Source organism: Leiobunum rupestre, chromosome 4 (genome assembly GCF_980474605.1).
Source record: "Leiobunum rupestre chromosome 4, qqLeiRupe1.1.hap1, whole genome shotgun sequence".
NCBI lineage: Eukaryota > Metazoa > Arthropoda > Arachnida > Opiliones > Sclerosomatidae > Leiobunum > Leiobunum rupestre.
In genome coordinates, this window is record NC_143387.1 from 6,673,350 (window position 1) to 6,692,370 (window position 19,021).

Consider the following 19,021-nt stretch of genomic DNA (forward strand, 5'->3'; position numbering starts at 1 on the left):
TCCAAGTTTCACATTTCTCTGAAGACCTCTTGGGCTTAGGCCAAGGGATAAATTGAACTCCAGTCATGTAGCTCTTGAAATAATACCGCGAATCACTTTTACATTGCTTAACAATGCACGTTTTTGTTCTCATTGTGAACCGAATTAAGAATTATCTATTTAAGTTAATTACAAAAACGTTAGTTACACACTGAAATCCATTCAAAGACGAGACTAGCAATGTTTTAAAACATTATCTATAAGCAGACGCCACTACTATCACGTAGTCGAAAACCATCGTTTTTACTCCCACAGATGGCGCACGTTTCTTATCTGTATCACCGTTTATTCCCTCCTTTTAAAGCAGCCGCAACGAAGCACCGCCGCGGCTAAAACACTGCGGAAGCTACGCCTGCTCCGTCCCTGTCTTTCATCGTCTAAGGTTTAAGATTGAAGAAAAAGCGGTGATTTCAGAAATCAGGAAATGACTTTGAGATTTCACAGTGATTTCTGATTTTTGTAGGCTGATTTTGAGATTTCCGAACTAACTTTCACCCAGATTTCAGGATTTTCAAGCGGATTTCAAGATCTCTCAAATAATTTTTCTCTAGACTGTACGGGATTTGCATGAATGTCGGACCCCGCGTATGCAGGTTTTACAATTTGGTTAAATAGGTGTGAAGTATCACTTTAAGGAGACCAAAAATTGTTCAAAGGTGGTGATATCACCAGTAAAATTGGAGAGAAAGGTTGTAAACACATTTTCAACACCTTGTGCGAGTTTCAGAAACACCATTAAGGGTTATTTTAAAGTGCATGAGGGAATAGAATTTCGAAAATAAATCCATAACACGACTGTGTATGTATATCTTCTGTCACCGTGGTAAGTTGATCTGCATACTTTATCAAAAAAGCAATTTTTCCATAATCATCGTGATTAAAATATTAAAAATTTAACAATAATTAAGGTTTTAAGAACAAAGAGCGTTTGATTAAAGTTAGTAATATAAAACAAAATATAGTCACGACTAAAATTGTATCCAATCCTCTTAAATCAAGATGTTTAAATTAATCATGGTTAAATATAAATTAATATTTAGTTCAATAATGGTTAAATGTAAATGAATATTTTATTCAATCATGGTTAAATGTAAATGAATATTTTATTCAATCATGGTTAAATTTAAATGAATAATTACTTTTAATTAATCATGATTAAATTTAAATGAGCATTTAATTAAAAATGATTAAATTTAAAATAGCATTTATTTAATCATGATTAAAATTAAATTAACATTTAATTAACCATGATTAAATGAACAATTAATTGATTATGGTTCAATTTTAATACAAATTTAGTTAATCATTAGTAAAACACCCCAAATTTAAATTCATAGATTCATGATACTTAACGCTGATTGATAAATTATCAATATTGTAATGAAATTTTAACAATTTCCATAATGGTAATTAAAAACACCGAATTTAATAGGTATAAATAATTTTTCAGTAATTTGATATTTATTTAAAATTTGATAGTTCAATTATTTACGGACTTTAATGTGCATTGATTTCCTGTCAAAACAGGGATTTCGTAGAAGTGGACTTTTTCAGAAATGGGGCTTGCTGAAGTTGCTGTAAAATCCACAAAGTAGAAGCTGCTTTTGTAGTGAAAATTTATATTTCATCTAAATCAATTAGGGTTTTTTTAAATATCTTTTTCCATTTATAATATGATTTCCAACACAATATTCAACTGTCTCATGTACACCAATCAGCAACGACTAGAGTTCATCAGGAATATCGTTCAATTTACAGGCAAATCAATTTTGTGGACTTAAGTTCCGGATGATGTTGATTCAACTGCTGATTATACTGGTAACCAATTGAAGCACTGATAAAACTTGTCGCGATTTGATAAAAATAATAATAATAATTGAATTTCGAATTTGGATTTGCAGATGATTACTCTCTCTCTCTCTCTCTACCTCTCTCTACCTCTACCTCTCTCTACCTCTACCTCTCTCTACCTCTACCTCTAGGCACTGCAAGTTATCACGACGTCTGTCCATTGACCACATTAGTTTCTCGCTTTCCAATATTTTAAAGGTTGTTGAATCATAACTTAAAAAGTGTTGATTCATAACTTGAAAGGTATGATTAATAACTTGAAAGGTGTTGATTAATAACTTTAAGGTTTTAATTAAGTGTAATTAACACAGTGAAGGGTGTTACGGTGTCTCTTTAAGAGAGTGTTTGTATTATCAAAGTTTGGTTATTCTGTAACATTTGAACACCCCTCTATAGGTGTTATGAAAACCCTTATTTCAAGTGTAGTTTTGTCTTCAAAATGTTACAATAATAGCCATGAATAATTAATAATGTATAAAAATCCCGTGTCAAATATAGAACTAGACTATAAATAATAACAAATATTATTTATATTTTTAAATAAACATAAGACATTCCCATTCATTAATTAAATATCTAGATAACGCAGAATATAAAAACGAAACTTCGCCAAAATAAAGGTATTCGTCATAATAGTTTCTTTCAAAAGTCTCAAGTCTAGTAACTGCTAAAAATATTTCTTAAATTTCAGATTTGGCAGTCATATATCCGTAATTTATATTGTGTTAAATTTCGTTTTTATTGGAAGGGTAAAATCAAGTTTTCGAATTTCTAAGATATAAAACATTATATTGAAATTAGGCTGATTAGAGATTTAAGACTAAACTAACACACCCGCGAGTAACTCAACACGAAAATTATTCAAATCGTAAATGAATAAGTGTTATTGAGTATAAATCCAAAAGTTATGTCATTTCGTTACCTTTGAAACACCAAAATATATTTACTTATAGAAAATCTCTTTTTTCTTTAATACGTTTGGGGAAATGTTTTTGTTTAAAAATAGAAAATGTTTTTTTAAAGATATGAAACATAAAAACTGTAAAATTAAACTTGGTCTTAGTGTACGGAATGAAAATAGTGTTTATGAGACAGTACAGTAAAAATATACTTAACTTTGAACTACCGCTTCAATGACGTATTCGCTGGACATATTTTTGATAAAGGTTGAGACTGCCATGTAAGTTAGAAAAGTACGCTGATCGTTGAAATAAAGTTTCCCTATTTTCGCAAAGGAAAAATCTATTGTCCTCGCAAAGTCGAATTTATTAAAATACAAAATAAAATTCCCTTTTGAAATAACTTCACGTAAATAGGCTCTATTGAATATTAAAGGTTTCGATCTCTTGAAGTAATTATTAATGTCACAAGCTATCTGAAAAAAAAATAATATTTGCCAAAAACCATAAAAATAAACACTTATAATTGTTTGAAGTTTTAACAAAACCTAACCGGAAACCTGAAGTAGATTTCTTCAATTTCTGTTAAATATAGCGCCTTAATAGTTCAGCTTTATTCATTTTAGGTAAATTCAGGATGTAGTTTCCGTTTAAATCTGCAAAGCTGTTTCATATTATATAAATGAATAAAATGTAAAGATTTTATGTTTTTTAATTTCCGGTTTTCCATGTGTTACTATTTCGAAAAGGTAGAAGGTAACCTAGAATCATTGTGATTGGTTGCAAGTTTTACTTATTCTCTGTATCGATTTTTAAATATTGATGGCAAAACTTATGGGTAGCAACTTCTTTGACATTTGCCCTCTCCGAAATCTATAAGTCGTTAGGAGAAGGTGACATTAGCCTTTTCAGTCCAACAAGCCAGCTCACAAACTATGTACCCTAGCCCAAAATATCTTGCTTTACCTCTTGATCCACAACGCAGGTCATAAAAATGTTATTTTTTTAGTTATAATTACTATCCGAAGCCTTGTTAGGAACTTACCAAATGTTTAATTCGAATTTCTTCGTATGACCAACGTTGTACATATATGGTAAAATTTTGAAATTCCGTCTTGCGATATATATCGGGAAACTCATTAAACGTAACATATTCGGTGATGGCAAAGTCGCTTTTCATTCGAGATCCAATGACGAACAACAGCACTGTCACTGCCAACAACCAGATTCCAAAAAGGAGTTTGTCAACCAAACGCGCTAAATTCTTAGGTTGATATTCTGTTGAAATAAACATACGTGCGATATTCAACAACGATTATAATGACTTCGATTTGACAAATCATATAGTAAAGTTTTCTTAATTTTTTTATTATCTGTAATAATAATTTTATTGCAAAACATTCATGACTTGTTAATTTTTAACTGAAATTCAGAAATCCTAAATAATGGGAATATGTCTTATATAAATAAACTGGAGCTGTTTGTTGGCAAATTCGCTATTTTTAAAGCCAACGAGGAATGTTTTAAAGTCAGGTTATTATATTTCGGCGCCAAATGCTGATCAGGAAATAGGATTGATATTGGCCTAAACACGGTTTAAAGGGTTTTTATTCGAGTTCTTTGGTTTCCAGTTCCATAAAAGTGGGAAGCTGTGGGCTCGCGTAGAATGAAGGGCTTGCTACCACCCTCCTACGCAGTATAACCCGGCCACCTGAGTTAATGGTACTGAAAGTCGCTAAATGACTTATGTATTGGCCTTGCTGATTTAATTGTTAAAGAGGAAAAATACGTGAACAATCTTCCGTCATAAGTTAGTAAAAGGTATTATTTAAAGCTGTTTCTAGCGTAATGTCTAGCCAGATTCTAGATGAATGCAATACGCTATCATTCGATTAATATGTATCTAGTTGCACAGATGGCAGTTAAATATTATAATATTTCGCCTGTAGATACAACGATTACGCGGAGAACGCTGAGAATACGTGAAGGGTACGCGCAGTAACAGAAGGGCGTACACACGTTATTCAAGAGTGATGAACCCAGTGGTCAAATGTCACAAATTATTTCCTCAAAGGGTTCGTATAATCAAACGACTTTGAGCATTAGCCATACAATTTAGAGTTTTTCCTCTTTTCCTGGTCAGTTCTTTGTTTAATTAGCGAATATTAATGTTCAATCCTGGTTGAAAACTGCCATGCATGACGGGAAATGTTTATTGCGTAGCTTATTGAATCCCAAATCGTAATCGTTCCAGTTTTATGATAACAAAACTTTGTTTCTATTGATTTCTGTTTAAAATTTTGTTTTAATAATAAAGGTAAAATTATCCTTACGCTCTACAAAGAAAATAGCAAATATTTTCCAGGCTGTATCCAGATATGTTGTGGCGTAAGATTCGCTTCGCTTTCTTTTTGCTATTTTTTTAATCCTTGATTGTGAGAGAAACCACGACAGGATGCCCAAGGAAAGGAGAGTCAACGCAATTACCTTAAAAAATTATTAAAATTTATAAATCAAAGGTGTAGCGGTATCTACTTTTACCTTAAATGTAACCGATTCAATAATTAGCCCAGTGAAATAACTTAAAATGGCTAGAATCCTGGCATTTTCAGATTATAGTATCATAAAAATAGGTTCTGACGTATAAAAATGGGAGAGATAGCTGAATATTTATTACTTTTTAGATTTAGGGGCGCACTTTCATGTGGTATCACATCCAATGTTTTTCCATTTATCTTAATTAAGATTTAACTTAGCTGCAGTTCCGCTTACTATATTCCAATGAGCTAGCTTTTAATGGAGCTTAAGACCTTACTAGTCCATGAACCAGACACTTTTTCAGGCTCATTAGGTGGTACCAAACGAAATTCTTAGGGTTGATAGATGATGTCGTGAAAAAGGCAAATTTCAATTATGCACTCTCAAATCCGTAACTTTTCAAGATGGCGGCCATTTCAAGATGGCGGCCCCACAACATCTTAAATGCGCAATATCTAAGGTTTGCCTGGTCCGAAATTGACGTTCTATACGTCATGTAAAAGCTCTTTCAGTTACCTACATTTTATGTCTTTCGTAATAACTCGATTTGTAAAGTAGTTTTGTAGACACGCCCAATTTACGGTGACACCACCCGTATCAATATGAACATTTCCGGTCGCTTTTCAAAACCGAATTGAACAATAATATTGCCAATTTTTATTTTAATACTACAAAGAATTGGCTTTCTTTCAATGTATTACTCATAGAAATCAAGCCAATGGAATTTTTAATTAAAACAAGTTGGTTAAGACCCACATTTAAGTAACCAAATTTAAAAGAAATAACACTTTCAAAGAATCTTTTTTAGAAACCAAGTTAAGTTAATTGATTTACTCAACTATACTGGCATATTAGCGTTCCTTGCGCCTTGCCGCCATTTTGAAAAATGGCCGCTGGTTCCTAATGCTTGTTTTCCACTAGCGCGCGTCATAATGTTATTTTCTTAACGCGCGTAAAAACGTTTGAACGTTTCAAAGCTGAGAAACGCGTCGTTGCGCGCGCCATTGGAAAACAAGCTTTAGACATTGTATTATGATAAGTAGTTAGTTTTTTAAATATGATTTTGAAGTAGGAATGTACAGTCGCTAGACTATTTGAATTGGTACAAAAACGATAGGCAAATATTAACTTTTACCATAACAACATAATACTAAGCCCCATAATGAATAGTTATAACTGAAAAAAAATAAGCTAATAATGTTTAATGTTCTTTTTGAAGTTATAAACCGAAATTTTTACAAAACTTAATATTAATAGATATTTCGTCTTCGCTATCTGCGTCATTTAGGTCCATTTCTAGTGTTTCCACTGGAGCGGCCATATTTGAACAGTCCTGTAGTTTGCAGGCATCTGTACATTTTAAGCCATTTGATACGCATTGACATTTGGAATTCTTACATGGCTTTGCGCAGTTACAGGCAATAAATTCTAGTATAGCTTGAGGTGTGGGAGGCCCTAACATCCATTTGATGTCCAATAGACCATTTTTTTCGATTTCCCATCCATGTCCTTGGGGTAAAGGTATTTTCGGACATGCTATTAGAGAGCGTCTCCATATCCCCGCTTGATAATTAGCTCTGAGTGCGTGAAGGCGGAGAGCATCTGCGCAAGGAGGTAGCTGGCCTGATTCTACGGTTCCTTTTTTGGGACGCCACAATTGGTACCGTAGCTCCTTTACCAAGATCACGTTGGTTCTTGGTGCATACAAGCGGCAAGTAAACTCTTGCCTAACAAGCTGAAAGCTTTTTGCAACTTCGTATGTGGTCGAAGTAGTTTGAGGCCTTTAATTTTGCCCTGACCTGATAAGGCGCTAACAGTGTCACATCCGGTAAAGGCATGCAGTCCTGGTAAAGCTTGGCACAATTCAAATCCTAGTGACACTGCTACTTTGCTTACACTAACTAAGCGACTCCTATTTTTGGTTCCACACTTGATATTCATTTCAGCCGTTATGTTGTATGAAAACGTTAAGCATAAAATGAAGACGTCAGTGTCTTCTGAAACAATGGTAATGGTCTTAAAGCCGCGTTCTGCAGCATGCTTAGCGTGTAGAAGCATTCTCTTGTCTGCCTCTTCCTGGGTGGAGTTTAGTTCCTCAACTTCTTTAGTATTTATTTTTGATATTTGAAGACATTTTTCACCGTAGGCAACATACAACAAGGTTGTGCCAATAGTGTCAAATTTTAAACTCCAATCCTCGGCAAGGAACGTAATTAAGTTATTCTTACTGGAAGAACTTTGAAGGAGACGCCTCCAGTTTTTGATTTTGTGACCGCAGCTACGATTCGGGAAAATGAAACGCCAGAATCGGCTCCTCGTTTTAGCCTTTCGCTATTTTTAATGGAGATTTCCCTGTAGACATCGAATACAACGTCGATTCTTCCATTTTCGGAGCCTATTTGAAGCACTTGACTTAGAAGGTATTGAGATAGCTCTCCAAAGGTGAAGTTGTCACATTTCAATTTTTGTACTTGCGCCATTCCATTAATTATAGTTCCTTTAGGCCGTGAAACGTTTTCAGAAGGACCGATTCCAGATGTTTCGCTAAAGCGGACTTAGTTGTTTTCTTCATAGTTCCGTCATTATTGGCCCAGGACCATGGCAATGGTCCAAGAGGGTGTTGGAACACCTGCTCCATGTTGAGTTTTCTGCTCGAAGCTACCAGTATCATACGACCGAATAAGTGATGTTCAGCTTTGAGAATAGTTTCATTGTTAATTGAATTGGTTTTAGTTTTGGCTTGGGCAGTGGTGAATGTTTTCAGTTTTAATTTTGGCAATCTATCTGGAGTCAACAAATGCTTGGTATGCTGCTCCACCCTTTTCATTTTCCTTAAGGAGATCACTGGTGACGTCTTGAGCGGCTTTTACACTGGTAGAAACGCTAACCAGATCTTCCTCGTGTTCTTCAAAGGGATTTATCCAATTCAGTTCCAGCAAATCAGTGACCGACTGAACGTCGTTTTCATCTTTTCTCATACGTAAAACACCAAAGTCCGGGTGACTATTTTCTTTTTGATTATCGATCAGGCTTCGAAGTTGCTTCAATGACGCGTTCCGATACTCAGCTGTTAAATAATATATGGACAATGTAGATGGTTTCCGGCTAAATCCTTTCGTTCCTACAGCTGTTTGTGTATCCTTATTTACAGTTTCTTCTATCGTTTGATCTACTGGAATTCGGCCAAAGCTGTTAGTTGTAGACCTTTGAACGGAAAAACCTCCATTTGATAAATGCTGAAAAATTACGGGATGACTTTCCGGTAATCTGGTCATCTGCGAGTAATACACCGAAAGGTATCTAGCGTAGTTGTGCTTGTCGTACGCGAAGCACCATGGAATTAGTGACCAAATGGCCTGCAAGTGGAGATTCCAGTTTCCTTCCCGCGAAGCTCGAATCAATCCCAAAAGTATTTCAGCCATGTCGAGGTAAGACATCCAGAACGAAGCGAGAGGACCCGAATCATATCGAAGATAGTTTTGATAGTATCCAAAAAAAATTGATATTTCATCAAAAGTTTGACTTTTCATTAAATCGAAAACAATTTGGTAGTCGGGTTTTATAGAAACATCTTTGACACATTTCATCAAGTTTTCCAGGGTTGGGAGGTCATTGGGATTATGTTCACGCATCCATATTAAAAACCCCTTCCAGGATAGGCGAAAGAGACCCTCTTAAACAATTTTTAAGAGTCTCACTCCTCGATTGTATTGGCGACCATCAAGAACAGCGTCAATGGATCCCTCGGCAACTACTCCAGCTTCTACGGCTATATCTCGAAGGCCCGCATCTCTTAATCGTTTTCCTACAATTGACAAAGCATTACATATGGTGTGGAAGGCACCCATTCTCAAAACAATTGGCTTGTAATAGTCAAAATCATTCCACACAATTTCGGCAGCTTTCACGTACAATGCCTGATCAAATACGCAAACTATTTCTGAAAGGTTGAGATACATCATGATTTTTAGTGGTTGTCGTAGAATCTCATGAACAGTGGACATTTGAGTAGCCGGTGCATTTATTGTTGGCAAATATCCCACTGTGTCAGGCTTTAACGTTTTGTCACTGTTGATGAGAATGTTAAACCCAGTCCATGAACATATATTTGGCGTTTCTTCTTGCAAAGGTTCAAGTGGTGTTATAGCTGGAGGACTTTTCTTAGACGTTGATACAATATTCGGTAGTGTTACGATATTTAATGGAATTGATCGTTGTTTACCCTTTCCCCTCTGTTGGTTCTGAGGTGGTCTAGAGGCGGTCAGAACTTGTGTTTGGATAATTATGCCATAAACTCGGTGTGAGGTTCCTGAACCACTTAACGTTTCTTCCATTCGGTCAATATTATCGAAAGCTAGAACCGCTGGAACCCCGAAGAATGTATTCGAAGGAAGTAGTAAATTTTCATCGGTATCGGCTAGCTTCTGCAAACATAAATCAGTATCTATTTCTTCTAGTTTGGTATACGATACTCCATGACCTCATCGGTTGAGAATCTTCACTGTTTCGACATTTCCTGTAAGGGTTTTCATTGCCCAAGGAAGCAAAACAATGCTTTGGCGTTTCAGTTTTCCCACTGGTGACACCGTAAACTAAATCTTGACTGACTGACCACACTAGTCTATCAACCCGTGATGTGCAAGAACGATGTGATTCACCACTAAAAATAACTTTCAGAAATTGATTTAAAACATCAGGAACGTTAATGTAGTTTTCGTCGAGCTCCATTGGGTTCGGTGGCCACAACTGTTCTCTAGATTGTTCGACACACAATTGTTTTATTTCTCTTCGAAGCAATGCGGCAGATTTAGTAACCACTTCGGTTATTTCCTTAGAATTGTCCATAAAGCGATCCAGTTTCTCTTGTGCCACTAGTAGTTCTTTGGCTAGGTGTTCGCGGGTAATATTGTCAGGCATTACTATACTTTTTCCATCGCCATTGGAAAATATGTGAAGGCTTTCACCAAATTCCGTCTCTAATTTTCGTCGCATATTTTTAAATAGATATCGACTCACAACGACTTCACCCTGATCTTTAATGAGCGAAGCTAGTTTATGCTGAAGAACTGTCATTTTCACTACCTTTCGGTTTCCAAATAGCTCGTCAATTATAAAACGGAACAGCTGATTGAATGCGAGAGACTTTTTCGTTGACTATTGGCTAGATTCATTTTGTTTGTTGTCCGTCGACGTAATTTTTTCTTATCTTTGTCTTGTGTAGTTAATGTAGCATGACTTGTGATAATGAGCCTCGGCTGCAACTATATCTCGTGTTGTTAAGGCTGCTATTCTTTGGTGAAAAATAACTTCATCTGGTGATAGTTCGGTACCAAGCATTCTAGTTGATACTTCTCGAATGATGTGATCAGCGCGAAGATCAACGCATTGAGTCAGTTTTTCTTTAGTCCGCTGTTTGGCATATTTATTTACCTTTTCGCAAAATATACATTTGGCTTCATACACAAGTGATTTGGTGTTTTCTACCTCTCGTTGTGATAGCCGAACCGCTGTCTTACCCGTACTAACTTCCAAAGTTTCCTGGCGAGATGCTAGTCTAAGTTTATCCAAAGTCTTGTAATGCGTAAACTGTAAGCGACATTTAGCTTCATACCATATATCTGGTAAATCTTCGCAACTTTCATGTCGAATAATGGCTTCAAACTTGTGAAGTTTTGCAGCTTCAAGAAGGGACAACCATGATTTCTTATTTCTTAATTTCGAAAGTTCTTCCTTTGGAAACACGCGGTTACAAATTATACAAATGGTGTGGTCCTCTTTGTCGATGGGTAGCGCGGGGCTTTGAGATTGAGCCATATAATTATTACGTTGAAGCTCAAATAACTATATCAGTTTTCCACAATCTCCTAACTAACGGAAATAACCTTCACTGAAAGCTTTAAAGATATAGATAGCTAATTTTAACCCTTCGTTATAGCCTAGAAGTCTTCAATATTTAAATATATTATTCCAGTGCTAAAACTACACAAAACCGAACCCGTTACTAAGTGGAGCTCCTGTGAAGTGAAGAGCGTTTCATTTACCTACCCCGATTTTGACCCCCTTTTGACCAAAGTTCGAATAATATGACACTTTTCTTTGTCCGGTACGAACTCCCGCTACCGATAGTCGTCTCTATAGAGTTGATATTTGACCTCGAACTTTGATATGGTTTTTTAGCCATTTAATTCAGACGCGATAACGACTTTTATATTTAACAAATACTTATGATAAATTGATAATGTACCTTAATGCTTGAATGAAACTAAGTTAATGATTACAGTAACAAATATTGAAATTAGAAATGACGAAAAAAAGTGGTAGATGTTTAAAAATCAAAAGTAAAGATTTAAGCAAACATACATGTCTTAAGAACCGTTGGCCATTTTTCAAAATGGCGGCGAAAGCGCGGAGAAAGCTAATTTACAACACTTGGTTTCTAAAGTGTTATTTCTTTTAAAGTTGATTACTTTTATGTGGGTCTTAAACCACTTGTTTTAATTAAAAATCACGTGATATTTATTATATCTCCGGTTCTATTTGTTTGATTTCTATGAGTAATACAATGAAAGAAAGCCAATTCTTTGTAGTATTAAAATAAAAATTGGCAATATTATTGTTCAATTCGGTTTTGAAAAGCGACCGGAAATGTTCATATTGATACGGGTGGTGTCACCGTAAATTGGGCGTGTCTCCAAAACTACTTCACAACGCGAATTATTACTAAAAACATGAAATGTAGGTCACTGAAAGAGCTTTTACATGACGTATAGAATGTCAATTTCGGACCAGGCAAACATCAGATATTGCGCATTTAAGATGTTGCGTGGCCGCCATCTTGAAACGGCCGCCATCTTGAAAAGCTACGGATTTGAGAGTGCATAATTGAAATTCGCCTTTTTTCACGACATCATCTATCAACCCTAAAAATTTCGTTTGGTACCACCTAATGAGCCTGACAAGCCCCTTTTTGGCGCCTGGCTCATGGACTATACGGTCAATCCTTATAATTCATATTTTATTCACAGTAAAGCTTAAATTCAACAAGTTAAAATTATAGTTTTTCGAATTCTGAAATTTTATTTAGTGTGGTGTAAATGTGCTGAGATATCAGATTTAAAAGAGCACATTTTCTGATAAATATGGAAGAAAAGTGAATGATTTAGGGTAACTCAAACTTTAGAAGATTTTTTTTGGTATTAATTGCTATATCTCCCTGTTGTCCATAGCTAAAAGCATTTAGCAGCTAAATTCAAACAATTTGTTTAATAATTAACGTTTATAAAATTCAGTTTATCCGAAAATACTCGTGAGTGAAATATAAAATAACGGTAAACCACTAAAAAATAAGAAAATTTCTATTTACGAAATTACGGAAACTAATAATCAGTATTATGGATAAATGTGATGAATTGGTTTCCTGGTAGTATTTCGAATTTAAAAAGCAGCAAACTATAATAATTTATTATGAAGTTAGCATTTACTGAATGAGATCTTATTTGGCCTTATGTTAGTATAAATAAGGATATTTTGGAAATATCTCATACATATTATTTGAATAAAAAAATTATCCCACAGGATTCTGAATAAGATAAGTTGCATCGGATAAGTCGCCTCGGAGCGAGACTATTAAATCTGTTATGGACTCTCGCTATATAGCGTTTCCAGATTAATTTTTAAAACTCACAATTTTGTGACGAGTTTCTCTCGCACGATTTTATATTATTAATATTAGGACACATTTATTTCTTTACAATAGTCGTTCAAAATGAAAGCAGGATGTCTCTAACAATTTCTTTGAATTGACGTGCTAAATAGTTATCGTGGTGGATAGTATAAAATACGGGAAAATATTGAAATTATGAAACAACTAATTTTGATATTGACCCACTTCTTAAATGTTAGCATTTGTGATCGAGTTAATTGAAAAAAAGCTAAAATTCACTTTTCGTTAATTACAAAACACGCTGATTTTCTCAGTAAATTATAAAATAATGGTAATTCATATTTCAGAATTCTAAAAACAACTATTTTATATTGTGGCTTATAACCTTTACTTTGAATAAAAGATTAGGATTTTACGGTCACTCCCGAAAATTAAACTAAACAAGATTTCATGGTCATTCAAATACACACAATCCCCGATGTATTAAATATATTTTTAATATTGAATTTCAATTTGAAACAATTTTCAAGCATCTTCTCCTTAATAAACCCAAGAGGAATATGATCGAAATATAATTTTTTTAGTTACCTGGTTTTAGAAATAAGGTATCAAAACACGAACGTGTAAATTTCAATTAAATAATTTTTAGACCTAAAGAATTGTTCGAGTTACCTAATATTAGAAATAAGGTAGCCATGTTTTTTTAAGTTAGCTGACGCCTGTATCAATTGGTACGAAATTTAAATATAACAATAATGCGTTTGCGGGTTATGAGGTCCAGCAAATTAAAATATCATATGGTAACCGAAAACGTAGTTCAGAAATGATCAGTACCAAGAAGGATAAGACAAGGAGAAGAAATGTGGGGTTAGCGCGGTTGCTAAAGAATGGGCCTAAATTCCCACTTGGGAGAAAGGGGGTAGAGATGTTTCGTGGTAAAATGTTGTCACGTGGGTAAAATGGATCACAATTTAGCGCCCTCTCTCCGCTATCAAATATCAATTTTCTAGACGCATTTGGTTGTAGTAAAAGCATATGAAACACACGTGTTCGATATTTAAAAACATTTTAACTGCAAGACGGTTTTAATTTTTGGTCTTTTTAAAATGGATTTTATCGATCATAATTATTATAAAGTTGCAAATATTAAAAAACCTACTAAGAACCAGCAACGGAACATAGATAATTGTAAGAAATTAGTATTATTCTGAAATTATTACCAGCAGATTGGCCTTTTCACAATCAATTTCCTTTCATCATAGGTATTGCTTTTAACAGGAAATTTTTTATTGAAAATTTAAGTAGCATTCTTGCTGATACTTCTAAATTATACAAGGTAACTTATGTTGGGAGATCAAAGGGAATGATTGTAAGTATTAATGTGAACAAAGGACTAGCTATAATAATTTCAATTGATAATTTTCTTCTTAATTCTAAAGGATGCAATGCAAGACATAAAGACATCAACAATTACTACTATGATTGATGAAGCTGTCGATTTTCTCAGATAGCAAAACTGGACTTCTAGATAAAGGACAATTTACAAGCAATAGAAACGTGCTAATGACTTATTCTGATTTTCATTCGGAATTGAAGAAATCTTTCACAAATAAGCCATTGCTTAACACTTTGCAACCGAAGGAAAAGGACGTCTTGACAACAATATTTTACAATCGTTTGTTTAACGAAATACACAGCAAATATCTGGAAACTGAAGTAAATTTGGGTCAGCCTCAACCAAAATATAAAGAAAACTGTAAGACTGAGAAACTAAGCCCGAATGAAATACAAAGTAATTCACCAAATGGCGGGATATACCATGAGCAAATTGATTAGTTTGTACGAATGTTCAACATTTTTTGGGAAGATTTCTTTTAAATAAATAGGAAGCGATAGAAGAGTTTCGCTAATGGAGCTTGAAGCAAGATATAGGAGGATTGCTCTATCTCTCAAGTGAAGCTTTCAAATTATTTGATGAAATTTGTAAAGTGATTAGGACATTTGTAAACCCAGAAGATCCATTTAAAGACAAAGATGCGAGAAAGAAGACTATTGTTAATGAGTTAAAAGACAATTGCTACATAAATCAAACTTGGGATTGTTTGTGGGGGAAAGAGAAAGAAAATTCTAACGCTGCTAAGCAGAAGTGCTATAGAATACTGATTAATTGCCATTTGAAAGGTTTAACGCGAAGCGTAAAAAAAACATTCCAGGGGCCTATTCTTGTCTTGGCGATAGCCATGTCGTTATGGCGAAATCGATAAAATATCGCCATAACGACATCGAACGGCGAAAACCTTATTCTTGTCCCCAAAATTCCCTTCGACATCGCCGTATCGCCAGTGAATTATAACGACAGGGTTAGGGTGTCTGAATCACGTTTTGTTGTCGTTATGACGTCATTTTCAGCTGGGAATCGCGGTATTTTCAAAATGGCAGCTTTGCAGCTCGGGTGTTTTGAGTTTTTGCGTCTGGTGGAGGAAAGGAAGACTTTAAGGAGAGAACGAGTTATTAGGGACCGTTCCAAAGCTTTTGAGCTTTCTGAACATCAATTTAGGGGATTGTTTAGGTTAGACAAGTTTCTAATCATGGAGATTTGCGAAGAGCTGAGGGACTCATTGGAGTCTAATGCCTCTGGCCAAAGATTAATGGATCTCCCTGTAGACTCGTTAACCATTTTGTACCTTACAGGTGTTAGTGGCTGTACGGTTTTTAGCAGTAGGCTGCTATCAAAAGGCTATTGGGCAGGATTTGTTTTTAGATGTTAGTCAGCCATCGGTCACTCGTTGCTTACATCAAGTAACAACAGCTATTAACCAAGTGTTAATGCCCAAGTTGATAGGGAAGCTATAAAGTTGAGGTAATTATTAAATTTTTGAATAGTAACGATTGGCCTAACAATTAAAAATTAAAACTAGGTTCATGGAGAAGACCAACTTCCCCGGTATTTTGGGTGTGGTGGATTGTACCCACATTGCCATCGTAGCTCCAACGTCCAAAGACCCCAACTTCAAGGAATATTTGTACGTAAATCGCAAAGGATACCATTCTTTGAAAGTGCAGTTGGTAAGCTTATATATATATACACAACTATATAAATCTATAAGGGTAAAAAATATTATTCTTTAGATATGCTATTACGATTTACTAATATCAAATGTAAATGCACAGTTTGGTGGAGGTACTCATGATGCCCATATTTTCAAGGCTTCTTTTGTGTCAAAGTACCTTGAAAGGAATTTCATGAACAACAACCTTTGAAATTCTTGGCTCCTTGGTAAGTTAGCTTCATAAGTTTGGGTGTTTTTTTTTAATACAACAGTAAGTATAAATAATAATAATAATAATAATATGGCTTTATTGTGGATATCCAAACGATAAGAAATCACGTAGCCTCAACAGCTTTTGTATTAGTTTGCCTACCTGTGTCTACAAAGGGTGTATGGGTTTGCCCACTCGAATACACTGATGTGGAACTAATATTACGGCCTGGGCCGACTTGTTTAAGTTTTCCACTGTTGCTTAGTCCGGTTCGTGCAGTTTTTATATTGTGGCAAACTTCAGAGACAAAATGTAGTGGCTCTCCGTTACTACTAAATGGGTTCTTACTTTGGAAGCCTACTTTGTGGCGGTTTAATCTTCGTTCAGTTTCTGTACAAATTTTTATTAATTTTTGATTCGAACTAGCCTTATCACACACGACTGCCAGAATGAAGAATCCAGCATTGTTATTACTAGATGAAAAATAGGCATAGGCAAATTTGACATTTGTTGTTATCCCACGAACCATCAACTGAAGGATGTGTGAAGCTAAGTTGATCTGGTTGTTCGAATCATTACTAGACTCTTTAATTCCGCCTTCCATCTCATTCACCTTATTTCTGAACTCGTTTAAATATGTTGCTCCAATCAACTAACCTGTACAACTATTAAAAACCAAGTCTTGCTTGACTTGTATTTCATCTATGATGAGAGCCAAAAATTTTGGTGTTCTTCTAAATTGTCAATGTCTATTTTTTTTCTGCATTTCTAATAACACTTCGTCATTGAAACCACTTTTGGTGTTTAAATCTGCCGAGTAATTGAAAAGGGTCCTTTAAGATGGTAACGGAATTATTTGTCTGACTGCTTCGTACGTACTACTTTTGGTCTTTTCCTCTTTCATGTTATGAGTTTTAGTTGTTCGCGCATTAAAATCTTTTGGAAAACAGTCCTACACTGAAATGGGTTTTTCGCTATTATTTTTTCAAAATCCTTACTCTCTTCTTCTGTTAAGAAAAATCTTTCATTTTGAAAGCTTTTTTCAGTTTAGATTCCAATAACTTGACCCTTCTTTTCAACGCAACATTTTTCTTATTCAAAATAGCGACCTCTCCTCTCACCTGGCCAGGAGACATGTAGGGGATGTTTGCAGTTCTTGTTACATCTAATTTATTTTTTTGTGTTTCTCTTTTCCTCCGACTATCCAATATTTTTTTGGTTAATCGACAAGCTTGACAAATTGAGGCTGTTACACCCATAACCAGCTGTTGGCATTTTTCTGATCGGATCGACAGACTTTCGAAACAGAAACGGTCGGATTTCAAATACTTGTCTTTGAAATGAGATAATAACTCCCCTTGAACACCGTGGCAGGTTCTCCAATTTTCAATTTCATAAAGAATAATCTTTAAATCTACCAAATAAGAAATTTCTTTGTCAAAATCTACAGAACTCGCAGAAAATAAAATGTGGTCACGAGAAATTGGTTTGTGGCAAAATATTACAGTGGATTTAAGTGTTGGTAATATTTCAAGAGATACTAGGCTATTGCTTGAAATATTTCGGCTATTAGTTTTGGAATAGTTGAAAAAGTTTTGGATTCTTGAACTACGTCAATTGACCATTCACATATATCAAAATTATTTGCTTGATGAATCAAAAATTCATGCGCTTCTTTTTTAAGGTGTACGTCGATTAGAGTCATATCTGACGGTTCCTCGCATTCTGTAAGATCAACAAATGATGTTACAACATTATTAACACAATCTTCACTATTCAGCGTTGCGAATGAAGCAGGTTGTGAGGTTTCCATCAAATTACGCTGCATGGTTTCCACCAAATTACGCTGCATGGTTTCCACCAAATTAGGGTGCATGGTTTCCACCAAATTACGCTGCATGGTTTCCACCAAATTACGCTGCATGGTTTCCACCAAATTACGCTGCATGGTTTCCACCAAATTACGCTGCATGGTTTCCACCAAATTACGCTGCATGGTTTCCACCAAATTACGCTGCATGGTTTCCACCAAATTACGCTGCATGGTTTCCACCAAATTACGCTGCATGGTTTCCACCAAATTACGCTGCATGGTTTCCACCAAATTACGCTGCATGGTTTCCACCAAATTACGCTGCATGGTTTCCACCAAATTACGCTGCATGGTTTCCACCAAATTACGCTGCATGGTTTCCACCAAATTACGCTGCATGGTTTCCACCAAATTACGCTGCATGGTTTCCACCAAATTACGCTGCATGGTTTCCACCAAATTAGGCTGCATGGTTTCCACCAAATTAGGCTGCATGGTTTCCACCAAATTACGCTGCATGGTTTCCACCAAATTAGGCTGCATGGTTTCCACCAAATTAGGCTGCATGGTTTCCACCAAATTAGGCTGCATGGTTTCCACCAAATTACGCTGCATGGTTTCCACCAAATTACGCTGCATGGTTTCCACCAAATTACGCTGCATGGTTTCCACCAAATTAGGCTGCATGGTTTCCACCAAATTACGCTGCATGGTTTCCACCAAATTAGGCTGCATTGTTTCCACCAAATTAGGCTGCATGGTTTCCACCAAATTAGGCTGCATGGTTTCCATCAAATTACGCTGCATGGTTTCCACCAAATTACGCTGCATGGTTTCCACCAAATTACGCTGCATGGTTTCCACCAAATTAGGCTGCATGGTTTCCACCAAATTACGCTGCATGGTTTCCACCAAATTACGCTGCATGGTTTCCACCAAATTACGCTGCATGGTTTC

At 35.4% G+C, this 19,021-nt stretch overlaps 1 protein-coding gene across 1 annotated transcript; it reads left to right on the plus strand.

The window, feature by feature from the left end:
• The first annotated feature begins 15,422 nt into the window (after positions 1–15,422).
• On the plus strand, positions 15,423–16,251 carry LOC149945962 (uncharacterized). Its single transcript, XM_090170678.1, has 4 exons — positions 15,423–15,753; positions 15,826–15,850; positions 15,909–16,056; positions 16,120–16,251. The coding sequence occupies exons 1-4, from the start codon at positions 15,423–15,425 to the stop codon at positions 16,249–16,251; spliced, it is 636 nt and encodes a 211-aa protein (XP_090026804.1).
• Positions 16,252–19,021: the final 2,770 nt, after the last annotated feature.

Excerpts from the sequence above, each read along its gene's own strand:
- LOC149945962 (XM_090170678.1), top strand. The coding sequence starts at position 15,423 with ATGGCAGCTTTGCAGCTCGGGTGTTTTGAGTTTTTGCGTCTGGTGGAG. Across the intron at positions 15,754-15,825 it reads GGCAGGATTTGTTTTTAGAT|TTGATAGGGAAGCTATAAAG; the intron begins GTTAGTCAGCCA and ends TTAATGCCCAAG. Across the intron at positions 16,057-16,119 it reads ATTCTTTGAAAGTGCAGTTG|ATATGCTATTACGATTTACT; the intron begins GTAAGCTTATAT and ends ATTATTCTTTAG.